The sequence below is a fragment of the Microtus oregoni genome, unplaced genomic scaffold, assembly GCF_018167655.1.
Source record: "Microtus oregoni isolate MIOR12 unplaced genomic scaffold, Mior012 000028F_ref0000031, whole genome shotgun sequence".
NCBI lineage: Eukaryota > Metazoa > Chordata > Mammalia > Rodentia > Cricetidae > Microtus > Microtus oregoni.
In genome coordinates, this window is record NW_024543087.1 from 8,514,088 (window position 1) to 8,535,794 (window position 21,707).

Genomic DNA, 21,707 nt, shown 5'->3' on the forward strand with positions numbered 1-21,707 from the left:
CAGTTGGTGGAACTATTTCAGAAGGATTAGGGGGTGTGGCCTTGTTGTAGAAGGTGTGTCACTAGGGGTGGGCTTTGAGGTTTCAAAAGCCCATGCTAAACCTAGTCATACACTCTCTCTGCCTCCAAGTTTTGGATTACATTTGAGCTTTCTGTTACTGCTTGAGTACCATGCCTGCCTGCCTGTCTGGCTATCACTCTATTCCTAGTCATGACCATCACGAACTAACCCTCTGAAACAGTAAGCAAGCCCCAACTAAACGCTTTCTTTTATAAGCAGTCTTGGACATGATGTCTCTTCACAACAATAGTAAACCTGGGACAAAGGCAGACAGTGTTATTTGGAGTATTTATCCTGACATCCAGTCTATCTGGCTTTAACCTCATGGTTCACACCAAAAGAACACACACCAGAACTGAGACAATGTTTGACCTCAAAGCAAAACAAAACCAGGGCTACAAGCCAACTAGTAAGTTCAGAAAGAAATTAGACCATGGTTCTAAGATTCTTAATCCTAGAGAAACAGCTGCCAAGCCTGTCATTTCCCAGTCATTCAGAGGGAGGGGGCAAAAGGACTCTGCCCCCTTCACTCGACATTGGGCACAAGAGGATAATGTGACTTTTGCTGACCCCAGGAATATATTGTCCATCAGGTGCATAGAAAGACAAAGGGTACAAAAACCCATTATGAATAACAGCATGAAAGCAGAGGGATGTTTTTCTCAAATATTTAAATATAGGTCACAGAGCCTGCAGCGCTATTCACTGAAATGTTAATTCCACTCAATTCAACTTGACAAACGTTTACAAACAATAAGGATTTGTTGAACTGAATTGAAATGTTAACATTTATCCTCCTGTGATACCGCGTCTGAAAGAATTAGAAAGTATCCTTAGACTATAAACTCCAATCCACCCTGAGACGAATATTAACTTCAGAATAAATACCGTCATCAAATATTTATATCTTGCCTTATTTCAAGACACCTGTCATCGAGTCACTGGGAGGCTTTGGCAAAATAGCACCACATCCTGCCACATTTAAATAGTACAAGCCAATAAAAGCCGGGGGCACAGCTTTCTGACTTTTATTTTAATTTAATGGGTAGGTATGCATATTTATTATAAACAATCTCCTGTTCTCATTGCTAGGTCATTGTCTCTATACTCCTAGCAGGGCACATTAGCCCCATTTCTAGGTAAAGCACGTTCCCCCCAAGGCTCAACAGATTTTTAAAAAGTATTTATTTATTTATTTATTTATTTATTTATTTATTTAATTTTATGTGTACATGTGTGTGTGCCTGAGTGTTACCGTGTGTGCATAGAAACTCATAGAGTTCAGAAGAGGGTGTCAGTGACCCGGGAACTGGAATTACAGATGGTTATGAGCTCCCATGTAGGTGCTGGGAGCAGAACTAGGGTCCTCTGCCAAAGCAGCAACCACTCCTAACCACTGAGCATCTCTCTAGCCCACTCAGAAGATCCCTTATAAGACTAGATGACTGAGTCGATCTGAATCAAGGGCACATGTCTCAGTATGACCATGCTGTGTGGCAGCAACTGATAGACATTTCCTCCACTCAAGAATAATTCAACTGTCTTTGAGATTGCTGTACTGAACTTGGTCTTGAATTTGGTAAAATAGAGATTGATTCCTGGTAACTGCCATAGGAACAAACACAGCATGCAGAAGGCATAACTGAACAACAGAGAGAAGCCGGCCTGGTGATATTCCGTGAGTGTTTGATCAAGCTGTGCCGGAAGTCATCACTCAGGCTTACAAGTGATGTAGGTGATGGGAGGCGATGTCACTTTTCTTCATTTAGCATAGCATGGGGCCTCTGCTGTTTACACCTGCCTGCTTCAGTTCTTAGGGGGGAGCCAGGCCTAAGTTAAAGGTTCTACAAGATTAAATGACCCACAGAACCTAGTGACAATGGAGAATCCAAACGCTGAAGCTCTAGAATCAAATTACCTTGGGCTACTTAAAGAAAAAAAAACTCTCTCTCTCTGTATGTGTGTGCATGCATGCCTGTGCATACACACATGTACATGCATATGTGTGTGTACATGTTTGAGTGTAGCCACTTGCATTTCAAGGTCAGAGGACTGCCTTGCATGTCAGTCCCCACCTTCCACATTCTTTCAGGCAGTGTGTCTTTATTATTATCCTCTGTCTGTGTCAGGTTGCACACTGGGGACCCTGCTGTCCCTGCTTCCCATCTCTCCCAAGGAACCCTGGGAGTATAGATGTGCATGAACTACTGTATTTGGTTTTACTTAGGTTTGGGGGACCCTAACCTTGAGCTTTCTCTCCAGCCCTCTTGGGCTTTCTATAGTCTTAACAGGCATTCATCGCCTGTGGGGTGCAGATGGTCTGCCATTCCTACAGAGAGGTGGCTGTGTGACTGCAGAAAGCTGCAGGCACGGGCTAATTCTAATGAGAAATGTCCTCACCAGCAAACAAGTCCCAAGGGCGGGGAACTGTGGAAGAAAGGATTCAGATAAAGGGGTTCAAGAGACGGTTTACTCAAACTCTTCTTGCAGAGCTATCTGTAGTGGTGTTGTAAAGAGATATCCCACATCATAGTAGCTAGCTAAACTATGTATAAATAGCAGTATGAATGTTTCATTCCTCAAATGAACCCAGACCAGAGTCTTGTGTTTCTGTCTACCATGACCCTTCTTTCCAGGTCCCCTACTGCTCTCAGCAATGCCGGCCACGACAACTGCTTACTTCTGACTCTCACCATGCTGGCTATTAGATAAAATCTTTAAAAATGTATTTTTAGCAGACTGTTAGCTTTCATTAAACTAAAAGTTAGACTCTCATCACATGGCCTCTAAAACTGAGGAGGAGGGTTTCACCGACTGCTAGACTCTGCCTACCTGTGATTCCCACCAGTAAATGCTTTGACTTACCGCTTTCTTTTTGACTGCACTTGTTCTGTGACTTAAGATCTCATGGATTACTTCTATGGTGGAGTAAGTTGTATAGCACAAACTTCATCTGTGTTGCAAAGTGATAGCCACTGAGTTTTGGATCAAAGTGAATTCTTTCTGATCCTCTGTGCTAAGAACTGTGTTTGTGTTGAACACACCCATAGTAACAAACACACTATAATATTAACAGGCACTAGTGATTTCTTCTTTATTCTTTCGTTATTAAATGTGTATGGGTGTTTCACCTGCACGCGTGTCTGTTTATCACGTGTTCCTGGTTCCTTCAGAGACCAGAAGAAGGTGTCAGATTCCCTGGTACTGGAGTTGTTGAGTTTTTGAGCTGCCATGCGGGTGCTAGAACAGACTTGGGTCTTTTGGAAGAGCGGTGGGTGCTCTTACCTGCTGAGCCACCTCTCTAGCCCCTTGAGCCACCTTCCCAGCTCCCTGAGCCACCTTTCTAGCCCACTAAAATACTTCTTAAAGAGCAATCACCCGAGTTACTGACTCCAGCTTCCTCCAAATGCTGAGGCCAATTCTTTACCTGTTCTGGTAGAGGGTACTTCCTGCCCCTTGAGGTTGAATGGTCTCTCTGGGCACTGCACACACATGGTGCATATGCATACATGTAGGCAAACATTCATACACATATAATGAAAATAAATAAATGCTCTTAAAAGATATTTGAAAGAATTTCCATTATTGTCATTTTGCTGGATTAGAACTGAGGTGCAGCGAGTTCACATACTTTTCCAAGCTACACAGTAGGTACCACTAGTTTTGAATTGACTTGTCCCGCCTGACAGGGTGGTGAAAGCCTTTAATCCCAGCACTGGGTTGGTCAAAGAAGGTAGATCTCTGAGTTCAAGACCAGCTTGGCCTACATATTGAGTTTCAGGGCAGGCAGAGGTATATAGTGAAACTATGTCTCGAATAAAAACAAAAAATTAAAAGTGAATTGGTTTGTCCTTCTTCTATGCTTAACAATAGGCCAGGAGGAGGGGAGACCCATCGCACACCAGTGCCATCGGGTTCCTCTGACTGATAAAACACAGGATGAAAAAGTTTTAATTTATTTGAGAAAAAAATCTATATTTGTGAAGACTAATTTTGAAAGTACATAAATTTGTTTATTCATTTTTGAGGCGGGACCTTTCTGTAAAGCCATAGCTGGTCTTGAACTCCCAGAAATCCAGCTGCCTCTGCCTCCTGAATGCTGTGGTTACAGGTAAACACCACCACTCAGGCTTTTCAAGAATTTCTATTATGTTTCATTTATCCTGCTCTCTCACCTGTGTGTGTCCCTTAGTGGCGTGAAGAGAGGGTAGAGGACTTCTCTGCACAAGCTTCTAAAACATGGTAGGCACTAAAGAAATGCTTACTGTGTGCAAAAAGGAACTCAGAAGCAAAGATTATGTATAGAATCCACCAATGCTATTTTCTAACACTCACACTCACACATGCAAACATGTATGCATGCATGCACACACGCACATTTGCCTGCACGTACCTAGACAGAGCAAGGGCACGGTTAACTCTCTCCTCCAGTCCTAAGGTGCCCAGGGCCTTCCAGGTCATCCAGAACTTGAAGGCGTCGGGTCTCCTGCTGCACTGGATGGACTTGTCTCCCGTGTCGTAGCTGACATCGTAGAATTTATCCTGCTGGAACAGATAGGTCGCTTTGGCAGAGTAGCACTTCTTAAGAAGATCCTTAGAAAAAGAAAGTAAAGGAGAGTCAGGGCCCGTCCACTTTAGAGTAAGTTCTGTGTCAAATACACACAGAAACAAACCCTGCCTGACGTCTGTTCCCAGTGCCAGAGGCACACACCGCTGCTGGCCGTGGAGGGTGGACACAACCTGTGTGCATTAGGATGGAGACCCAGCGTTCACCCAGGAGCAGGCAATGCAGTCCCCACTCTCCAGGTGTCACCAAGGGCTAAAAGGGGCTAAGCAGACCAAAGGCACCATCACCATGACACCAAGGCCTCAGTTTCTCAAAAGAAATACCTCTCTAAATCACTCAAAGCTCCTCCGAAGGAAAGCCAAAACTTGGTCCATTTTTGTAGCACATTACAGGTTGTAGTACATCACACCATTTCACGGGCAAAACCTAAGCTTTTAAATCCCCTTCTTTCCAACAGATCACCACAATGAGCATCCATGTGTGTCATGACCCAGGAAGAGATCATCCAATGGAAGAGCCACAAAGACTGAACCAATGTGTCATCATTCCAGAGCAGCAGCCACCAGTGATCTCTTGTTTGTTTCATCCTGATTTCATTTGCAACCGAATTCTATTCCCATCTCTGAACTGGTGGCTTCTCACTAAGAAGTCAGTGACATGCCTACCTTGTCATCAACAGTCCACCATCTTCTCGGTTATTTGAATGGAAACCATACTGTTGTCTTTAGTACCAGAAAGAATTCACACAAGGCAGTCACCCACTGTCCTACTCGAGAATTCTTATAAGGGCCCCTGCTCCCTGCCTTTGACCCTTCTCCACCAGATCTTGTCCCACGTACGAGCTCAGACTTTTGGTTTGAGTTTGTCTCTGCTTGACATCACCTGTAAACCCAGAGAACATGTGGCTTATCTGTGAGTGCTGAATGTTAGTCATGCTATGCATGGCCTTCACTCTCCACCTAGGGCTGACCTTTCTCTCAGTCCCCTCTCATCCACCCCAGCCTCTGCAGCAGCCCATCCTGTCAGCTCATACTTGGCTACAAGAATCAGCTTTCTTTAAGGGTGCCCCTCCTGGCAGGCTGAGCATGTTTCAGGGACAACCACTCACCCACATATAGGGGTAGCCCAAATGGACTGATGAGCTTAAAAACAAAAAGAAGGAGTTGGGGAAGAAGAGTAAATAAGATTAATAGGAACCATACAAAATTCTCAAAGAACTAATAAGAATGAAGAAAGGGAAAAAGAAGGGTTTTGATTTTAACAGCAGTGCTCTTTCTGTTAATATTAATGTGGCCTAAACATGTTTCATTAAAAAAAACATGGCTTTACACAATGTTAAACAATATATAAGAAATATGAGGAGGATATCCCAAATCTCTATAAAACAGCAACATTGCTCAGCCTTCAGCCTGGCACACACGGTCATTCTTGGTGTCACTGCACAAAATAGATTACTTTAGCCTGAGCACTGAGGTAGCAAAAGTTCCCAACTTAAGGCTACTTGAGTATTTCCCAACAATCTCCGGGCTGATCATAGCTGTGACCACAGAATCTCTTCCCTGCAATGGTTGGAAATATGGTATTGTTTCCACAGCAACTTCAGTCTGATGATATGACATCAAAAGGCCACTGCGTATTTTCATGACAAAGCACGCATGAGCCTCCACAACACAGAGACACATGCTACTTCTCCTCCCAATGTGACTGCGAAGTCACTTTTATCAGCCATGAAAGATTTGAAAAGAATCCCGAAACCAGTGAGCTTTGGGTGCTAGGGAAATGACTCAGTTAAAATGAAGTGCTTGCCACATTACCATGAAGATCTGAGTTCGATGTCTAGAACCCACATTAAAAGCAACAAAATGGGGTGGGAGACAAGGTTCTAAGAGTGTTTAGTGGCCTTGCAGGGGACTTGTGTTTAGATCCTAGCACCTGTGTGGTGCTGCGTAACCACCTCTAACTCCAGCTCCAGGGGAGCCAATGCTCTCTTCTGACCTTCACTGGTTCCTTCACGTACATGCTACACATAAACCCACATAGGCATGCGCTTATACACATAGGTAAAGTAGGTAAAGGAATAAACCTTTGAAAACAAACAGGCTTGCATATGTAATATTAGCACCAGGGTGATAAAGAAAGTGAATTCTTGGGCCACTGGCCAGCCAGTCTAGCCCAATAAGTGATTTCTAGGTAAAAATGAGAGATGCTTTGTAAACCAATAAGGTGGACAGTGCCTAAGGCATGATCTTCAAGGTTAACCATGGCTTCCACAGCCTGTATATACTGGCCTTCTCTGTCTCTGTCTCTCTCTCTCTGTCTCTGTCCCTCTCTCACCTCTCTGTCTCTGTCTCTTTGGCTATGTGTCTCTCTCTCATGCATGTGCACACATGTACAAACTCATTTATATACACAATATACACACACATGTGCACATAAAACAAGGCAAAAAACGATGAATATTGACCCTGTCGCATGCAAGCTTTGGGGACTGATAAGTGACTGAGACAGGGGCAACCATTTCAGAAGACAAACTACATGGTCACAGGTAAATGCAGGAAAAGAAGATGAGGAACCAGAATGCAAAGAGTGATTGATGGTCCTTCAACAGCAGCACAGTTAATATCACTGCTCAGAGAAATTCCCCTGCCTGGGAAGGTTTCATAAGAAAACAAACAAACAAAAACCACCGATGGCTTAACATTTAGCTATCGAAATGAAATGATTTATTGCATTAATAAATGGGTGGGATATTTAATTAGCTTCAGGGCACACATTAACCAGGAGAAGAGACTCATATATCCAGGAAAAATAACATTTTGGAACATATACAGAAAAAGTCAGCACTAATAAAAAAAATCCCCTACTTCCTATTAAACTAACGGTCAGAAGGCTATGTTTGGATGTTCACAGCCACACTCTAGGTCCTAGTAGCTTGGTATCCACTGGTAATAAGAATCCAGCTGCAGGAATCCAGAGAGAAAGTCAGTCGCTGTATATTAACTCAGATTGTCCTTAGACATTACCAGACAAGGTGTTAGGACGCACACTGAGGCAAGTGCAGAAGGTCCAACCAAATAGGAATTTGTATAGCTTTGACTGTGACATCTCCATTTCCAAGCCCAGCTGGGTTAGGATCGAACGCTACTGATCCTCAGGACCATGTCCCTTACTGTCCCATTGTCATCTGTGTTAGTCCCCTTCCTAACAGAAGGTCAGCAGCCAGGACTGGGATGGCTGTCGGGGGCCTGAGATCCTGAGGAGAAGCTGTTTGCAGAGAACAGATAGCGCAGGAGAGACCTGTCCGCTCCTGGAACTGTTGACAAAGTCCTTCACCTCAACTGCAGTCAGCTTTGTCAGGCCCTACAGCCTCTCCTCTCCCCTCCCCCACCACTATCAGCCTCCACCTCGGTGGCATTGCATTGCCTATTGCCATAAGAATCTGGCCTGAGTCAGCTTAGACAGAAGGTCCTGACCCTGACTTCTGACAACCCACATTGTCAAACAAATTCTTCCCCCCTTTCTCTTGGCTCTAGCCTTTCCCAGGAACCCTGTTAAATCAACTTAACCTGTTTGCCTTTGGTTACTAATGCTCTCTTTGCTGCTGCTTCCCCATGCTGTGTGATCATAAGCCCCTCACGGGTCCACTCTGTATTCAGAGTCAATCCCATTTCTGTGATGAGATCTTCTTTCCCTGGGGAACTGGTTCCTAAAAGCGTTCTGGTTTTATTTTATTTTATTTTTTTATTGTATACATGAGTGCTGTGTATGTACGTGCATGCTAGTTTTTGTGACAACTTGATACCAGCTTGAGTCATCAGAATGGACATAGCCTCAGTCAAGAAAAGACCTCTATAGTGTAGGCAAGCCTGTGAGGCATTTCCTTAATCAGTAATTGATATGGGAGAGCCCAGTCCATTGTGGGTGGGGCCAACCCTGGGCTGGTGGTTCTGAGCTTTATAACAAAGCAGACTGAGCAAGCCATGAGGAGCAAGCCAGTAAGCAGGGCCCCTCTATGGCCTCTGCATCAGCTTCTGCTTCTGATGATAAACTGTGATATGGATATGTAAGCAAACTCATCCACCACTTGCTTTTGGTCATTGTTTTCATCACAGCAGCAGAAGCCTTAACTAAGACAATGTGTGACTGTGTACGGGTCTACAGAGGCTACATCATAAGGCTGGGTCCTTTGCTATCAGTCTCCACCTTCTTCCCTTGATACAGGATCTCTCACTGAACCTAGAGCTTTTCTGGGCAGGGGGGCACTGAGCTACAGCAATCCTGCTGTCTGTACTCTCCTCCACACCTAGCGTTTTACAAGAGTTGGGTCAGGATTTGAGCTCGTGTCCATATGTGCTGTGGGACAATGGTCTTTTATCCTGTCACTTGTATTATGTTTAATAAAATGCTGATTGGCCAGTAGCCAGGCAGGAAGTGAAGGCAGGGTGATGAGAACAGGAGAATTCTGGGAAGAGGAAAGAGTCAGTCTGCAGCTGTCACCCAGACACAGAGGTATCAATATCTGACTGCCTCGCTGATAAAAGGTACCAAGCCAGGTGGCTAACACAGACAAGAATTATGGGCTAATATAAGTTATAAGAGTTAATAAGAAGCCTGGGCTAATAGGCCAATCAGTTTATAATTGATATAGGTCTCTGTGTGTTTATTTGGAGCTAAATGGATGTGGGATCTGGTGGAACAGAAAACTCTGTCAACACATAGGATTGTACAAGTGCTCTTACCCACTGAGCCATCTTCCCAGTTACTGCATTTTGGTTTTGAACATTCGGTTGCCTGGCTTCTGTGCTCTTTAATATGACACAGATAGAGGGACTTGACCTCTCACTTCCAACTTCTCATCTGAACCTTATGCTGGTCAAATCTAGCCAAAAGCCAATCTGCAAGGAACTCTGGGAAACATTTAATAATGGGTTAGGCCCCTTTGTCTGCATAGGGCTCAGAACAGATTACACAGTAAAGATGAGCAGGAGAAGGGAGTTCAGCTTTCATTGTCACTCCATGTCACAGCGCCTAATCTAGCACATTTGATAACCATAACCAGAGCTGACATCTGCCCAAGTCAGACCATTTATCCAGACAGTGCATGACAATGGCATTGAAACTCAAATCCCCTAGACCATGTGTCTCTGAGATGGTGGAGTTGGAGTTCAAACCAAGGCAGCTTGGGTTTGGGGCTTGACCTCTCAGTTTATCACTTCTGCTGTTTAAACAATGCACACTCAAAGATCTGTGCAAAGAGTGCTGGGATCTGGTGACATTTCAGGATGCCATCAAAAGCACAGCTCAGCCAGTGGGTTGCATCTTCTTGTCCAGATCACCCAAACCACCTTTGTCTTCCAGGGAACGTATTGAATTTAGCTGTCTCTGGTCCAGCTATTGGTGAGTCAACACTCTGCATCCCACAGACAAAGCTCCCTGCTTCCTCTCACTTCAGCAATAAGCAATGTTTAGCTCATCAAATAAAAGCTACCAACAATTCTCTCCGACTGCTTTTCCTATATTCTCTCCCAGGCCGCCATTATTGAAATATAAACATTTTTCTAAATTATTTAGCAAACAGGCATATTAATCATCTTTATAGTAATTAATTCATGCCAAAATTGTTTATCTTTTTATAGATTCATACAATGATGCCAGGATCCTGGGCATACTACCTCAGCATGGTATTAGGTACTTAAGCTGATATTTGATGACAGGATGTATAAAACAAAATTCAGCCTGCAATAAAAGAGGAGCTTGGTTTTAACCTAGAGCATCATCCAGTAAAAGCCAGATGTAGAGGAGAGCATGAAATGCAAATGCTGGACTTGACATGGGTATCATGCCATGAGCTCACTCCTGCTGTGGTCACCTCTACAAGATCAGTCCAACCAAAATTCTGGCATAGATGGAGGAGGTGCTCTCCAAGCTGTCATATGCTGAGTTGTTGGCCACTAGAAACTACTGGGGTGGGGAGGGGGATAATTCTTCCTCTGTAGCCATTGGTACATTGTTCCACATTCCAGGAGATAGCCTCATCCCCATACACCTCAGAGCAGCAATAATTGGACTTGATGTGTTACCAGAAAAAGTGGGGGATAATGGAGAGGTGGCTAAATGGTTAAGGCCACTTCTTGCTCTTTCAGAGGAACTGAGTTTGGTTCCCACCATCTATTTTGTATAGTTCACAACTGTACATAATTTCACCAACACCCTCCTCTGGCCTATGTGGGCACCTGTACACACATGCTAGACACACACACACACACACACACACACACACACACACACGAGATGAAGTTGGGAGGAGCCATGATGGGGAATTTCAGAGGAGTTAGAAGGGAAAACGGGGTGGGGATAGACATGATCATGTTCCATTGTATATGTGTATGAAATTGTCAAGAATAAAAGTAATATTTTAAAATCCCCCTTAAAATGACCAGGCCTAGTAATTATTTATCTGGTAGACAGTTTGAATGCCTTAATATACAGAAAAAGCTGTGCCAGGCTCTGGTGATCAGGTGGTGAATCAGAAAGCACTGTCACTGAGAAGTTTCTGATGGGAACAGAAGACAGAGAAGCAAACTACACAACAGGTCCCAGGACAGGAAGAACAAGATGCCACCGAGTTCATGGTAAGGTACCTTTCATCACATAGAGATGCCACACAGGGCTCTTTAGAGGAACCACAACAGCCCAGGGCTGAAGGAGGGGAGGTGGGGTAGGATGGCATTAGCTATTAACTCTGCATAATTAGAGTTAATTAACAAGGTGCAGTATGGCTGTGGAGCTGGCTGGAAGGCAAAGAATGGTCAAGGAATCTTAAATGCGACGATGAGGAGGATTTGAGGAAACCCTCGCAGGCGCCTGCAGATATTAAACTCTGTTTCTGCTCTGGGAAGATGGAGAGCGAATGAGGAAATTCAGAGTCTGCTTTGGATGTAGCTGTCCGTGTCAGCTCAGGCAGAGACACTGAGCAGCTGGGCTGGAGTTTTCTGTGCCCAGTGGAGGTGAGGATGTTTACTCCATGCACTAGATAGTCATCTTGGGGAGACATCATGGTCCAATGCCCACTGGCGATACCCCTCAATGTCTGAGCAAAGCCCTCAACCACTTCTGCCTGGTGCGTGCCTCTGCACCTGCCCCTCGCCCCCAGTAGTGGTCATTCACTCTCTCTTGAACTCGCTTGTTCACGAAGGGAGTCACAGCTCAGGCTGCTGGCACTCTGCCCCTCGCTGTTTATTCAATGAGCGCTATAGTCCGCACTCACCTTTCCTGTGGAGTTGACATAACTGCCCTTTGTGGGGTCAACACAGCACACAACAGCAGAGGAAACAGACAGAATACAATGAGGGTCTTATGGGGAATCCAAACCCTGTGGACAGAGTTGTCCATGATCTTCCTCCAACAAATGCAGCTGAACCTGACTTGCGTCTATACCTGCCCTTCACACAGACCTCTCTAAATGTCTCAGATGGGAGAGGCAGATTCGGCCTTCTCCACGCATGAGTCCCCTAACAGATTATCTGGTTTCAAGCAATCAGTCCTGTATACAAGCAACACTAAATGAACCCTCAGAAGGTTGTATTTGTATGTGCATGTGTGTCTCTGTAACAATAATTTAAGAAGTCATAAATTTGAAAGGGAATTGAGGAAGAGCGAAGAAACTGAAGCAGGTAGAGGTAGGAAGAAAATTATATAAATACAATACTAATGACTGATATTCTCAAAAACGGTATTATTATTATAGAAGTCTCAGCATGCTTTGAAGAAAAGTCAATGAAGCATCTTGTGAAATGCCAGTGGAGCAGAGAAAGAAAGAAGTGGGGAGGCAAGGGAGCAGAGAGGAGACACAGGGAAAGGCGTGCGGAGCCTAAAGGAGTCCTGTGGGAATCACGGGGCGGTTTCAGTGCTAAATCACAGGTCACATTGAGGCGTCCGTTCAGGCTGAGATGGGCAAACAGGCACTTCGGAGCTGCTTCAGCTAAAGAGCATCCACTCCTCGCTTGGAGACAAAACGAAAGCCTGCCAGATCATCCTTCAGGTCCATCTCTTTCTTTGGCTGAAGGAACAGAGACAAGACATTGTCCCCAACCTTGCTGTAGAGTCATCTTGGAGTCGCCCAGAGAGGGAGAACCTTTGGGACAGACACCCTTCACAATTGGGGGCAATTGTCCATGACTGCAAGGCCACATTTAAGAGGGGAACATTTTCACCCATGGAGAACCACTCTCTTCTCCCAACCAACCAATAAGAACCTCTCCTGAGCTGACAAGGGTGGAGCCACACCTTGACCAGCTTACCTCTTGCCTCCCACCCCAGTCCCTCCTCTGCCTAAGCCCACAGACCATGTAGGATGATTGGATCCTATTATCTGTTTCTCTCCCCAATGTGGCCACACTGACTACACCTCCTTTTCTGTTTGTGTTACCAGTTTTTTAGCTGTGTAAGAATGGATGGGCAAGTCTAGCTTCTTGGAGCTGTCTGGAGCCTGGGGTTTTTTTTGCCCTAAAACCTCTGGTTACCATTCAGTGTGTCAGAAACCTGTGGAACACCACAGACTGCTTGGCTTTGATCCAGCTAGTGGGAACTGTTACATGAGCACAGAACATTCAGTGATCCACCATTCCTGTCTAAACAGACATTACTGAATGATGCGAGATAATGCGAGCAGAACCTCCCGCTCCCATCCTACCCTTCTACCCCTGTCCTTCCCCATTCCCTTCTTACTCCCCACCCCCGTTCTAACTCCCCATGTTCTCAGTCCTTAAAACCATGGCACCTTAGGCTCTAGGTCTATGAACCATGTATATGGGGCTGGAGAGATGGCTCTTCTGTAAAGCTCACACTATGCGAAAATGAGGACCTGAGTTTTCATCCCCAAACCCATGTAAAATCACCAGGCATGATGGTGTGGATTTGTAATTCCAGCTGTGGATGGTGAGGTGGGTTCCTGGGCCTGCTGGTCAGCTAGTCTAACCAAATGGACAGAATCAGAAACAGTAAAAGACCCTGTTGCAAAGCAATAAATAAAATAAGATTCAGAGAAACGGAGGTAGACACTGGAGGCTGACCCCTGCCCTCCAACATGCATGGACAAACATATGAGTCCAACCCATGTGCAACTGCACACACCCAAATTCATACAGAAGCAATATAGGCCATGCTATAGGAAGTCTTATATCCAGAAGTCTTTAAGTTACCCATCCACTTGGTCGTGGCCTCTTAAACTATAAATGCTGATGTAAATTGCGTGTGCACATTCTCTCTCTCTTCCAGTTGCTGGATTCAGTTCCTGATGCCTCTTCATGCAGAGAACTGTGATTTATGAGTCTACCCCTAAATAAACAATCCTTTATTATACTCAATTCTGAGCTCGTGTGGGACTTCTTTTTAGCATCCATCTTCAAGGTAGAGAAATCATTTACCTCTAATAAGTCACAAAGAAATGTATTTTAAAACAATTCTCCTACCTCGGTTCTATGCAACTTTTCCCCCTAGCCTTGTGGGCATTAATGGTTGATGCTGGGCTGTGAGCCTCACATGCCTGTGCAGCTAAGGTCTGTTCATCTACTAGCAACCCCCCCTCCCTTCAACTGAGCAGCTAGGTCTCTTGTTCTGAGCCTTGGCTCACACAGTCTGCAGTCTGTCGCAGAGACAGCATCCGTTTCCTTGTGAGTCCTTTGGTAAGACACCTGTCGTTTTCCTTACCACTTTTGGGGTGTGTGTGGCTATTGACTTCGTTCTTTTCGATCTGCTATTCTAAGCTTTCTTTACTGCAGTACAGAAAAACTAAAGTCTTCCAGAACTGCATCTACCCTGAATCAGGCCTCCCTTGCTTGTAAGTGGCTGAACTCTCTCTTTGAATTTGCCTGAGTCTCATCCTGACCCACTTCTGCTGTATCACTTCAGGAAATTGTGCGTCTCCTTGCCCCACCTATCTGAGGTACTTCCAGGCCGTGACTGTCATCCATAGAGCCCCTTTGTTTTTGGATTCTTACCACCCAGATCCTTCATGCTTGTGTTGCCTGGGGGAAGCTAGGTGAAGAAGTTTGATGGTGTCTAGGGTGATTGTACACACATTTTGGAAGAGCTGGTGGAACAGCCTCAACTCCCCTACACAGGTGGGTGAACCTGTCACCCTGCCTTTCCAACCTCTCATTTTGTACCTTCCAGTCAGCCACAGCCACTCCAATGTACCGGTGCTGGCAGCCTTCTGTGACCTGGCTCAAGAGCTGCCTGACTTAGGCTGGTTGCAGAAAGTGTCCAGGACACATGCCCGTGGTGTCCAGCAATGTAGGCTTTCTCCATCCATGTCAGTTAGTAGACATGGTCAGAGAAGGAATGTTGTATCAGAGTTTAGTTAATGATGCTATGCAGGAAAGGCTTAACATACTCTCTTTGTCTTCCACCTTCAGCTTTCAGCTTGATAACCTACTGAGAACTCGAGCTGGTTTTTGCAACTCAATCTGGTTTCTCTTTGGAAGACCATCCTGCCAGCTTTGAGCTCCAGCACAGGAAAGGTGACTGTATGCCTCATGAATGCAGTAGGCATAGCTCTGCGGGCCCTTCTGACCATCCCCTGGCTGGGTCCAGTCCTCTGCTGGATGCAGCGTCCCTGGGCTGACTCTTCCCTCTTTGATCTCACTGCTCCTTTCCTCTTGGGTCCCTACAGCAGCTCACAGATGACCCTCAGAAAGAGCAGCCTTAAGGACATAAGATTATTAACCAGGAAAGGGAGGGGAGGGGAGAAAAGGGGAGGGAAGGGAAGAGAGAAGAATTGAGAAGAGAGAGAGGGGAAGAAAGAGTAAGGAAGGAATAAGGGAAAGGTGAGAGAGGGAGGGAGGAGGGAAGGGAAGAGAAAGGGGGAAGAAACAGTGAGGGTGGTGGAGAAGAAGGGGGGCATGGCTTCCTGGCTTCTTGATAGGCCTCTGTGTTTTGCCAGCATATGAACTGACATATATCACAGGTGCTGAGTTGGTCTGATGTCTATAGAAACCATCAAACATCATAGACTGTTGGGTGCTTATTGTCTTATAAAGCCCACTCCATCCTTCTTACAGGAAGCATTGCTACGTTTTCAGTCTTTGGTCTCACAGGGATTTCCAGAGCACTGGTAGATCAGAGATTGGAACACATTTTCTCCTGAAGTGTGAGCAATGCTCTCTTAAGTTGCCCTGTCTAAGGAAGGGTTGGCATAGGCTGACTGGAGAAGGAAAAGGCAGAACTAAAAGGATATTTTTAAGAAACGCAATTTAATAATTTGAAACCGTGACACTGTCTAGGGGAGACAGGGAAGTTAGACTCAGTTTCTCAGAGGCTCTAAAGTGCTTCTATAAATAGGGAGACATTTGACAGGGCAGGATCACTTGGCAGGCCTGCTTCCGCCCTACTAGAATCTAATAATAGCCTGGTTGGGCTTCTCTCCGAGCAGAGGGAGGTTTTCCAGTTTCCCCTGCACACCTTCTTTGCTAATAACAATTGAAAATGGTGGTTTAAGTTCTGATGACAGCCCACCATAAGAAATAATTTTGAATTACAGACAGACACAGTGCCCGCCCTCACAGACGTGGGCTGGAGCACATGTTTCATGGAGCAGTGCACTTCACTACTGGGGTGACTCCACCCTGGGGTTGTCTGTTCCATCCTGCTCTGTTCTATTCATTAAAGGAAAAATCAGATGATCTGGTGTCTCTTAGAGTTGACTCTATAACTCAAGACTGATTAGTACAATGGGACTTAACCTCAAGTCACATTAAAACTACCCATTCTAAGGTAGGTTGCCCCAATACCCACCCCATCCATTGGACCCTTGCCTGCAACCTCAGTGGAACTCTGAAACACAGCCTGCTACAATACAGAGAGGACCAGGAGAGGAAGGACCAGCCACCTGGCAAGACACCCCCCTCTCTAGACCCTCCGTAGTGGAGCAGAACCCCGAGCCTCTCCCCCAACTGCCTCAGCTTATCTAGCCAGCCAATAGGAGGGTTTCCTGCAGAGAGGACCAAGAGAGGAACTCTAAAGCATACTCTGTGACTACACAGAGTGGACCAAGAGAGCAGGCTACGTGAGACCTCAGCGGCTCCCTGAGACACAGACATTGACAGTACACGGCAGACCAAGAACAATTCCCGAAAACTCAGCCAGCCACTGCAAGGATTGGACCAAGACACAAAGACACTGCTGGCATCAACTGAAGGAAGAGACGGGATGCATGTAAAAGCCTGTCTCCTTGAAAGTTCCAGATTCCCGATTCAGTCAAGGTTAACCATTAGAGTTCATCCTACTTCACTGCAAAACAAACAAAGCAGCCAGCTTACAATATGGGAGGGTTGGGAGGGGAAAGAAGGAAAATGGAGAGAAAGGCAAGATGGCAGGTGAGCTGATAAAAGGGGGTCATAGAAAGTGATGGCCAAGCTCGAACTGGTGGCCGCATATGAACGGTGATGTGACATCTTCCTGCGTGTAGCAACCCCGGCTACCCATGCCCAGCATTCATCTCGTGCTGGGGACCCCGAGTATTTACGGCGTCGCTGTCAGCTGCACCCCTCTGCTTCATCACGTGGTGTTTTCACTCATCTGTAATTGAGGATAATGACACCATCCTGCAGCCCACCTCCTGGGACTATTTTGATTATCCGTGGCATGTTTAGATGAATGCTGGGAAACAAAAATGTATTAATACCAGACATCTCTCTCCAGTCTGGATGGATTAATGGCTTCTGCCTGACATAGGTGGACAGGCGTGTGGGGAAATGCTCTCATCCCAACTGGACAGAACTGACAGGAGACAAGCAGGCTGCTCGGCATCGATGCTAGAAGATTCCACACGGAGAGCACGGTAGGAAATGAAATCAGCCCGTGTCTCCGGCTTGTTCGGATGCCGCTAACAAGGGCATGGCTCTTTCTCACAGAGAATTTTACACATCCTCCAGCAAGGCCTCTGGTCTATATCTCTTGGAGGCTGAACATCCTCTGGAGGTCTGGCCTCTGAGGCCCAGAGTGAAGGCAGGAGATTGATTTTACAGAAGTGAAAATGCAAGACAGGAAGGCGATTTCTGAAACGTGACTTTCCTGTTCTTCACTGGAAGTTGTTGGTGTTAGCACAGCCATGAGAATTCTCGCTTAAAGCTAGCCTGAGAGTTCAGTCTAAGATGAATGAGGGAGGCTGGAGATGTGGGTTTGAACCCTCTGTACCACAGTAACAACCAGGCATAGCAGTGCTTGCCTCTAAATCCAGCACTTGTGAGGTAGGGGTGGGAAGTTCTCAAGTTAGGGATCTTCCCCAACTATGTGGGACATTCCAGGTCAGCCTGGGTTATAACATCTCCTGTTTCAAAATAAGTAAGTATTTATTTGCTTATTACAAAGAAAATGAACCAGAAAGTTCACGGTAAAAACCTCTGGCTTAGACCCAAACCGTCAAGTAGGAAAAAAGGGTTTCTTCCCCATAGACATAAGATAAAAGGCAGGAACGTGCTGGAGTGACAGAGAATTTTCTGCCGTATGAGCAGACATTTGTTCATACAGAAAACCCCATGTGTTCACGTATGACTTACTCCCAAATTTGGGTAGAGCAAACGGCATTCCTGTTCCCTGCGTGCCCAGCAATGTGCTGCATTCTCGGTTGCCATCTCATGTGATGAGAGACTTGCTTTTCCAAACAGTGTCTCCGTTCACTGTGGAAATGTCCAGTGGTTGGTTCAGAAAGTTACAATGACTTGCTCAAGTGGCGCAGGTTAGGGCTGTTCCACACAGAGGCAGGATTTGAACAGAGGCTTTTCTGAGCTCAGATGTGCAGGCTGACTGATGGACTGAGATATTTTTTATTCCTGGTTCAAACTAAACTGCAAGCGAGCGAGTGGGCAAAGCTTCCCCCTCCAAAGAGTGGGGCAAACATTCGATAACTCTTAGCATCAGACGCTCAAAGGCCTCTGGCTTCTGTTACTAAGACTACAGCCTGCCTCTGCATGAGGCAGGCCACCATGTTCCATGTTCTGATGAATGTTCATGGCTACCCAAGGGCCAAATTTAACTCAATAGCCACAAGTTAGAGCTCTGTTCAAAAAACCAAACACCTACATGAAAACAGTGACATAGTTATCTTTAAATTAACAAAAAGAGGGGTGGGCTGTGCCTCAATTGTAGGGCAGTTGATGAGCCTGCTTGAAGCTCTGGATTGCAGTGCTGTGCCGTAAAAACGGAGATGGGGAGGGGCAGATATGGGAAGGGAGGGGACTCAGGTGGCTCAGGGATAAGTCCCTTCCCTCCAAGTTTGAAGACCTGAGTTCAATTCTTGGAACACTCATGGTAGAAGGAGAGAACTGACTTCTTGAAGCTGTCCTTTGACCTCTACAAACACACACACACACACACACACACACACACACACACACATGCAAATGCCACCTCCATACATCCAAATGTAATAAGAATCTTTTTTAAAAGAAATTGTCCTTCATTTTCATTAAGGCAAGGGTTTTTTTTTTTTTAATCTTTTTTCACACAGTAACTACATGGCTTCTAAGAAAGGTACTTGAATTTGGAAGATAAAAAAACGCCATGGTTTGGCTACTTCTTCAGTTTGAGGAACACTTCGTAATTTCCTCAGGGAATGAATTTGATGGCATAAAACCACATGGGAATATCTTTTCTAATTTTCATTGATCCATCTGCACTCCAAGAGGAAACAAAATCATTCTGTAATGAAACTGGCTGAGTCTGGGTTTGTTGTCTGCCTTATGCTGAAGTTGTATTTTGCTTTTGTAATGGCTCTGTAGCTGGAAAGGCTCTGAATCTCAGACTGGAAGCTCATTACTGGCAAACAGCAAGAGCTGGGGGTGGGTGGGGGAAGGAGATTAGAAGGAGAAAAACATGAGGAGGAGGAGGAGGAGAAATGGGAGTAGAAGCAAGATAAAGAAGAAAATGGGACAACACATGTAAGGGGTCTCGAGGATTCCAGGACCCTCTGATTCTACTTATGAGATTTATAGTTTCTAACCAAACCACAGAACCCTTGTCTACAAACCGCAAGTATCCTAAAGGGGACAAGGGACAGAGTGGGTCTAAAACAGCAATGACACCCACCCAAGGAGACAGTGGCCGCCTATAGACTTTCTTCTGCACAGCATAGGCTGGAAGAGGAGAAGGCTACGGAGATAAACCAACAGCAAAGGCCCGAGGAGTTGGCCACATACGGAGAAGCCTGAAAGTGACCTTGCACAGGTCGCAAACTGTGGAAACGGCAGAATTAGTAAAGCTTCTGGCTCTGTGATTTCTCTGTGGCTTGCTTCTGAGGTGACTGAACAGGCTCTATCTTCTAAACCAACTTTTTCTACTTCTGCTCCCTGCTGCTGCTCTCAAATCCACTGTCTCGAGTGGGAAATGAGGTTAATCTATTTTTTTGGCATCTATCCACCATCTCAGTTGAGGAACACAAAAGCTGTGGCATCCAGGGGTGGGCTGAGGGGGAACCTGATTGGTATCTTGCTTTGCTTACTTGGTTGCTTGTTTGTTTCATACAGGGGCTATGGAGCCCCAGCTGCCTGTGTACTCTATAGAATCAAAGAAGACGCCGAACATCTGATCCTCCTGCCTCAGCCTCTTGAGTGCTAGTATTACAGATGTGCACAATAATACCCTGCTTTTGGGCTTTGGGGTGATCAAACCCAGGGCTTCGTGTCTGCTAGGCAAACATCCTACCCACTGAGCCACCTCCCAGCCTCTCTTGACAGGCTTGTAATTCCAATTTCATTGTTCCTTCAATCCACACTCTGAAGGAAAACATCGGACTCAGGCAGGGAAGACCATCAGGTCTTATCCACGAGAAAGTAAGTGGACTTTGAACAGTGTGTCTCGTGCCCACCACATGAGACACATGCTAAGCCCCTGGCAGCCCCATTTCCAACAGAGCAGCCTCACTCGCTAGCGCCAGATCCTGAGCCTCAGTCACTGATGGCTCCACTCTCCAGGAGATTCTGTGTTGTCAATTTCTGAGTCCCGCACTTGTCTGAAATCAAGGATTAACTATCTCCTAGCACCATAGGGTGACACCTAGTCCATTCCCACCCCAGCTCCATCAATGACACCTCAAGTCCTCAAGTCTGTTGATGCCCCAAACCGCTGGGAAGACACTGTGAGCTGACAGTTAACACAGTGACCGGGACCCCAAATGAGCCAGAGACAATCTCCCAGCCTTGTTATCTTACTGATGGGGAACTTACCTTATGACTTTACGGGCCCTGTCGCCCATTTCTGGCAATTTTTGCTTTAAATAATGATGATCAATGTTTTGAAAAATAAGTGGCGACATTTCTGCCGAGTGCCTAAACCTCTAACAGTACCAAAATAAAGAAGCGTGCACATATACGAAAACTCAATTTCCAGTCCAGGATCTTGCAAGAATTCAAAGCTATAGCACGCAGTTAAGACTGTCTGTGTGAAATTAACCTCACCACAAACCACAGCTGTCTCGTTCCCTCAAGCGCCGTCATTTTCACCCAAAAGAGACATTTAAAGAATCCCACCCCTGAGGTTTTCATCTTGGGTTTCAACTAAACCGTTAAGTGAGGGGAGCCCTGTGGCTTTCATAATTGGGAAACGAAGCCCATTAGAGCTCCAGAGCCTTTAGCCCTAGAAGCTGCTACCTCACTGGCAGAAGCTGTCTTTCCCTCCTTACACACACATTCCTGCTTTCCCTGGCTCTGAAAGCAGCAACTGACTCCGTGGCATCTCACAGCACATCTGGGAACTGGCTACAGCGACATGGAGGCACTGACAGCATTTCAGATGAACACATCTGAGTTTCTGTAACAGGACCTTGACAGCGCAGATGCACAGGGCGCTGTCCGAAACTGGTGAGAAAGCAGAGGAATAACAACACGTCAACATCCCATCCACAAAGGACAGTGACGTGTGCTGCTCCCTGACGTGGGGTAAGGAAGTGCGCTGGGAAGAAGCAGCCCGCCGAGGACTGCCCTGAACTGACAACCGCATTAGCTAGAGCAATGGGGAAGACACAGCCCAGCTTCCTCCTTCTCTCCCGCTTCTGTGCTAGGTTTAAAGCCCCAATCCACCAGGGAGC

General features: G+C 45.8%; 1 protein-coding gene across 1 annotated transcript in view; it reads right to left on the reverse strand.

Moving 5' to 3' along the window:
• Nucleotides 1-21,707, reverse strand: part of Gadl1 (glutamate decarboxylase like 1) — a 183,460-nt gene that overhangs the window by 62,899 nt on the left and 98,854 nt on the right. The window contains exon 12 of the mRNA XM_041677511.1: nucleotides 4,454-4,653. Within this exon, the coding sequence (XP_041533445.1) occupies nucleotides 4,454-4,653 (200 nt within the window). The remainder of the gene's footprint in view (nucleotides 1-4,453; nucleotides 4,654-21,707) is intronic.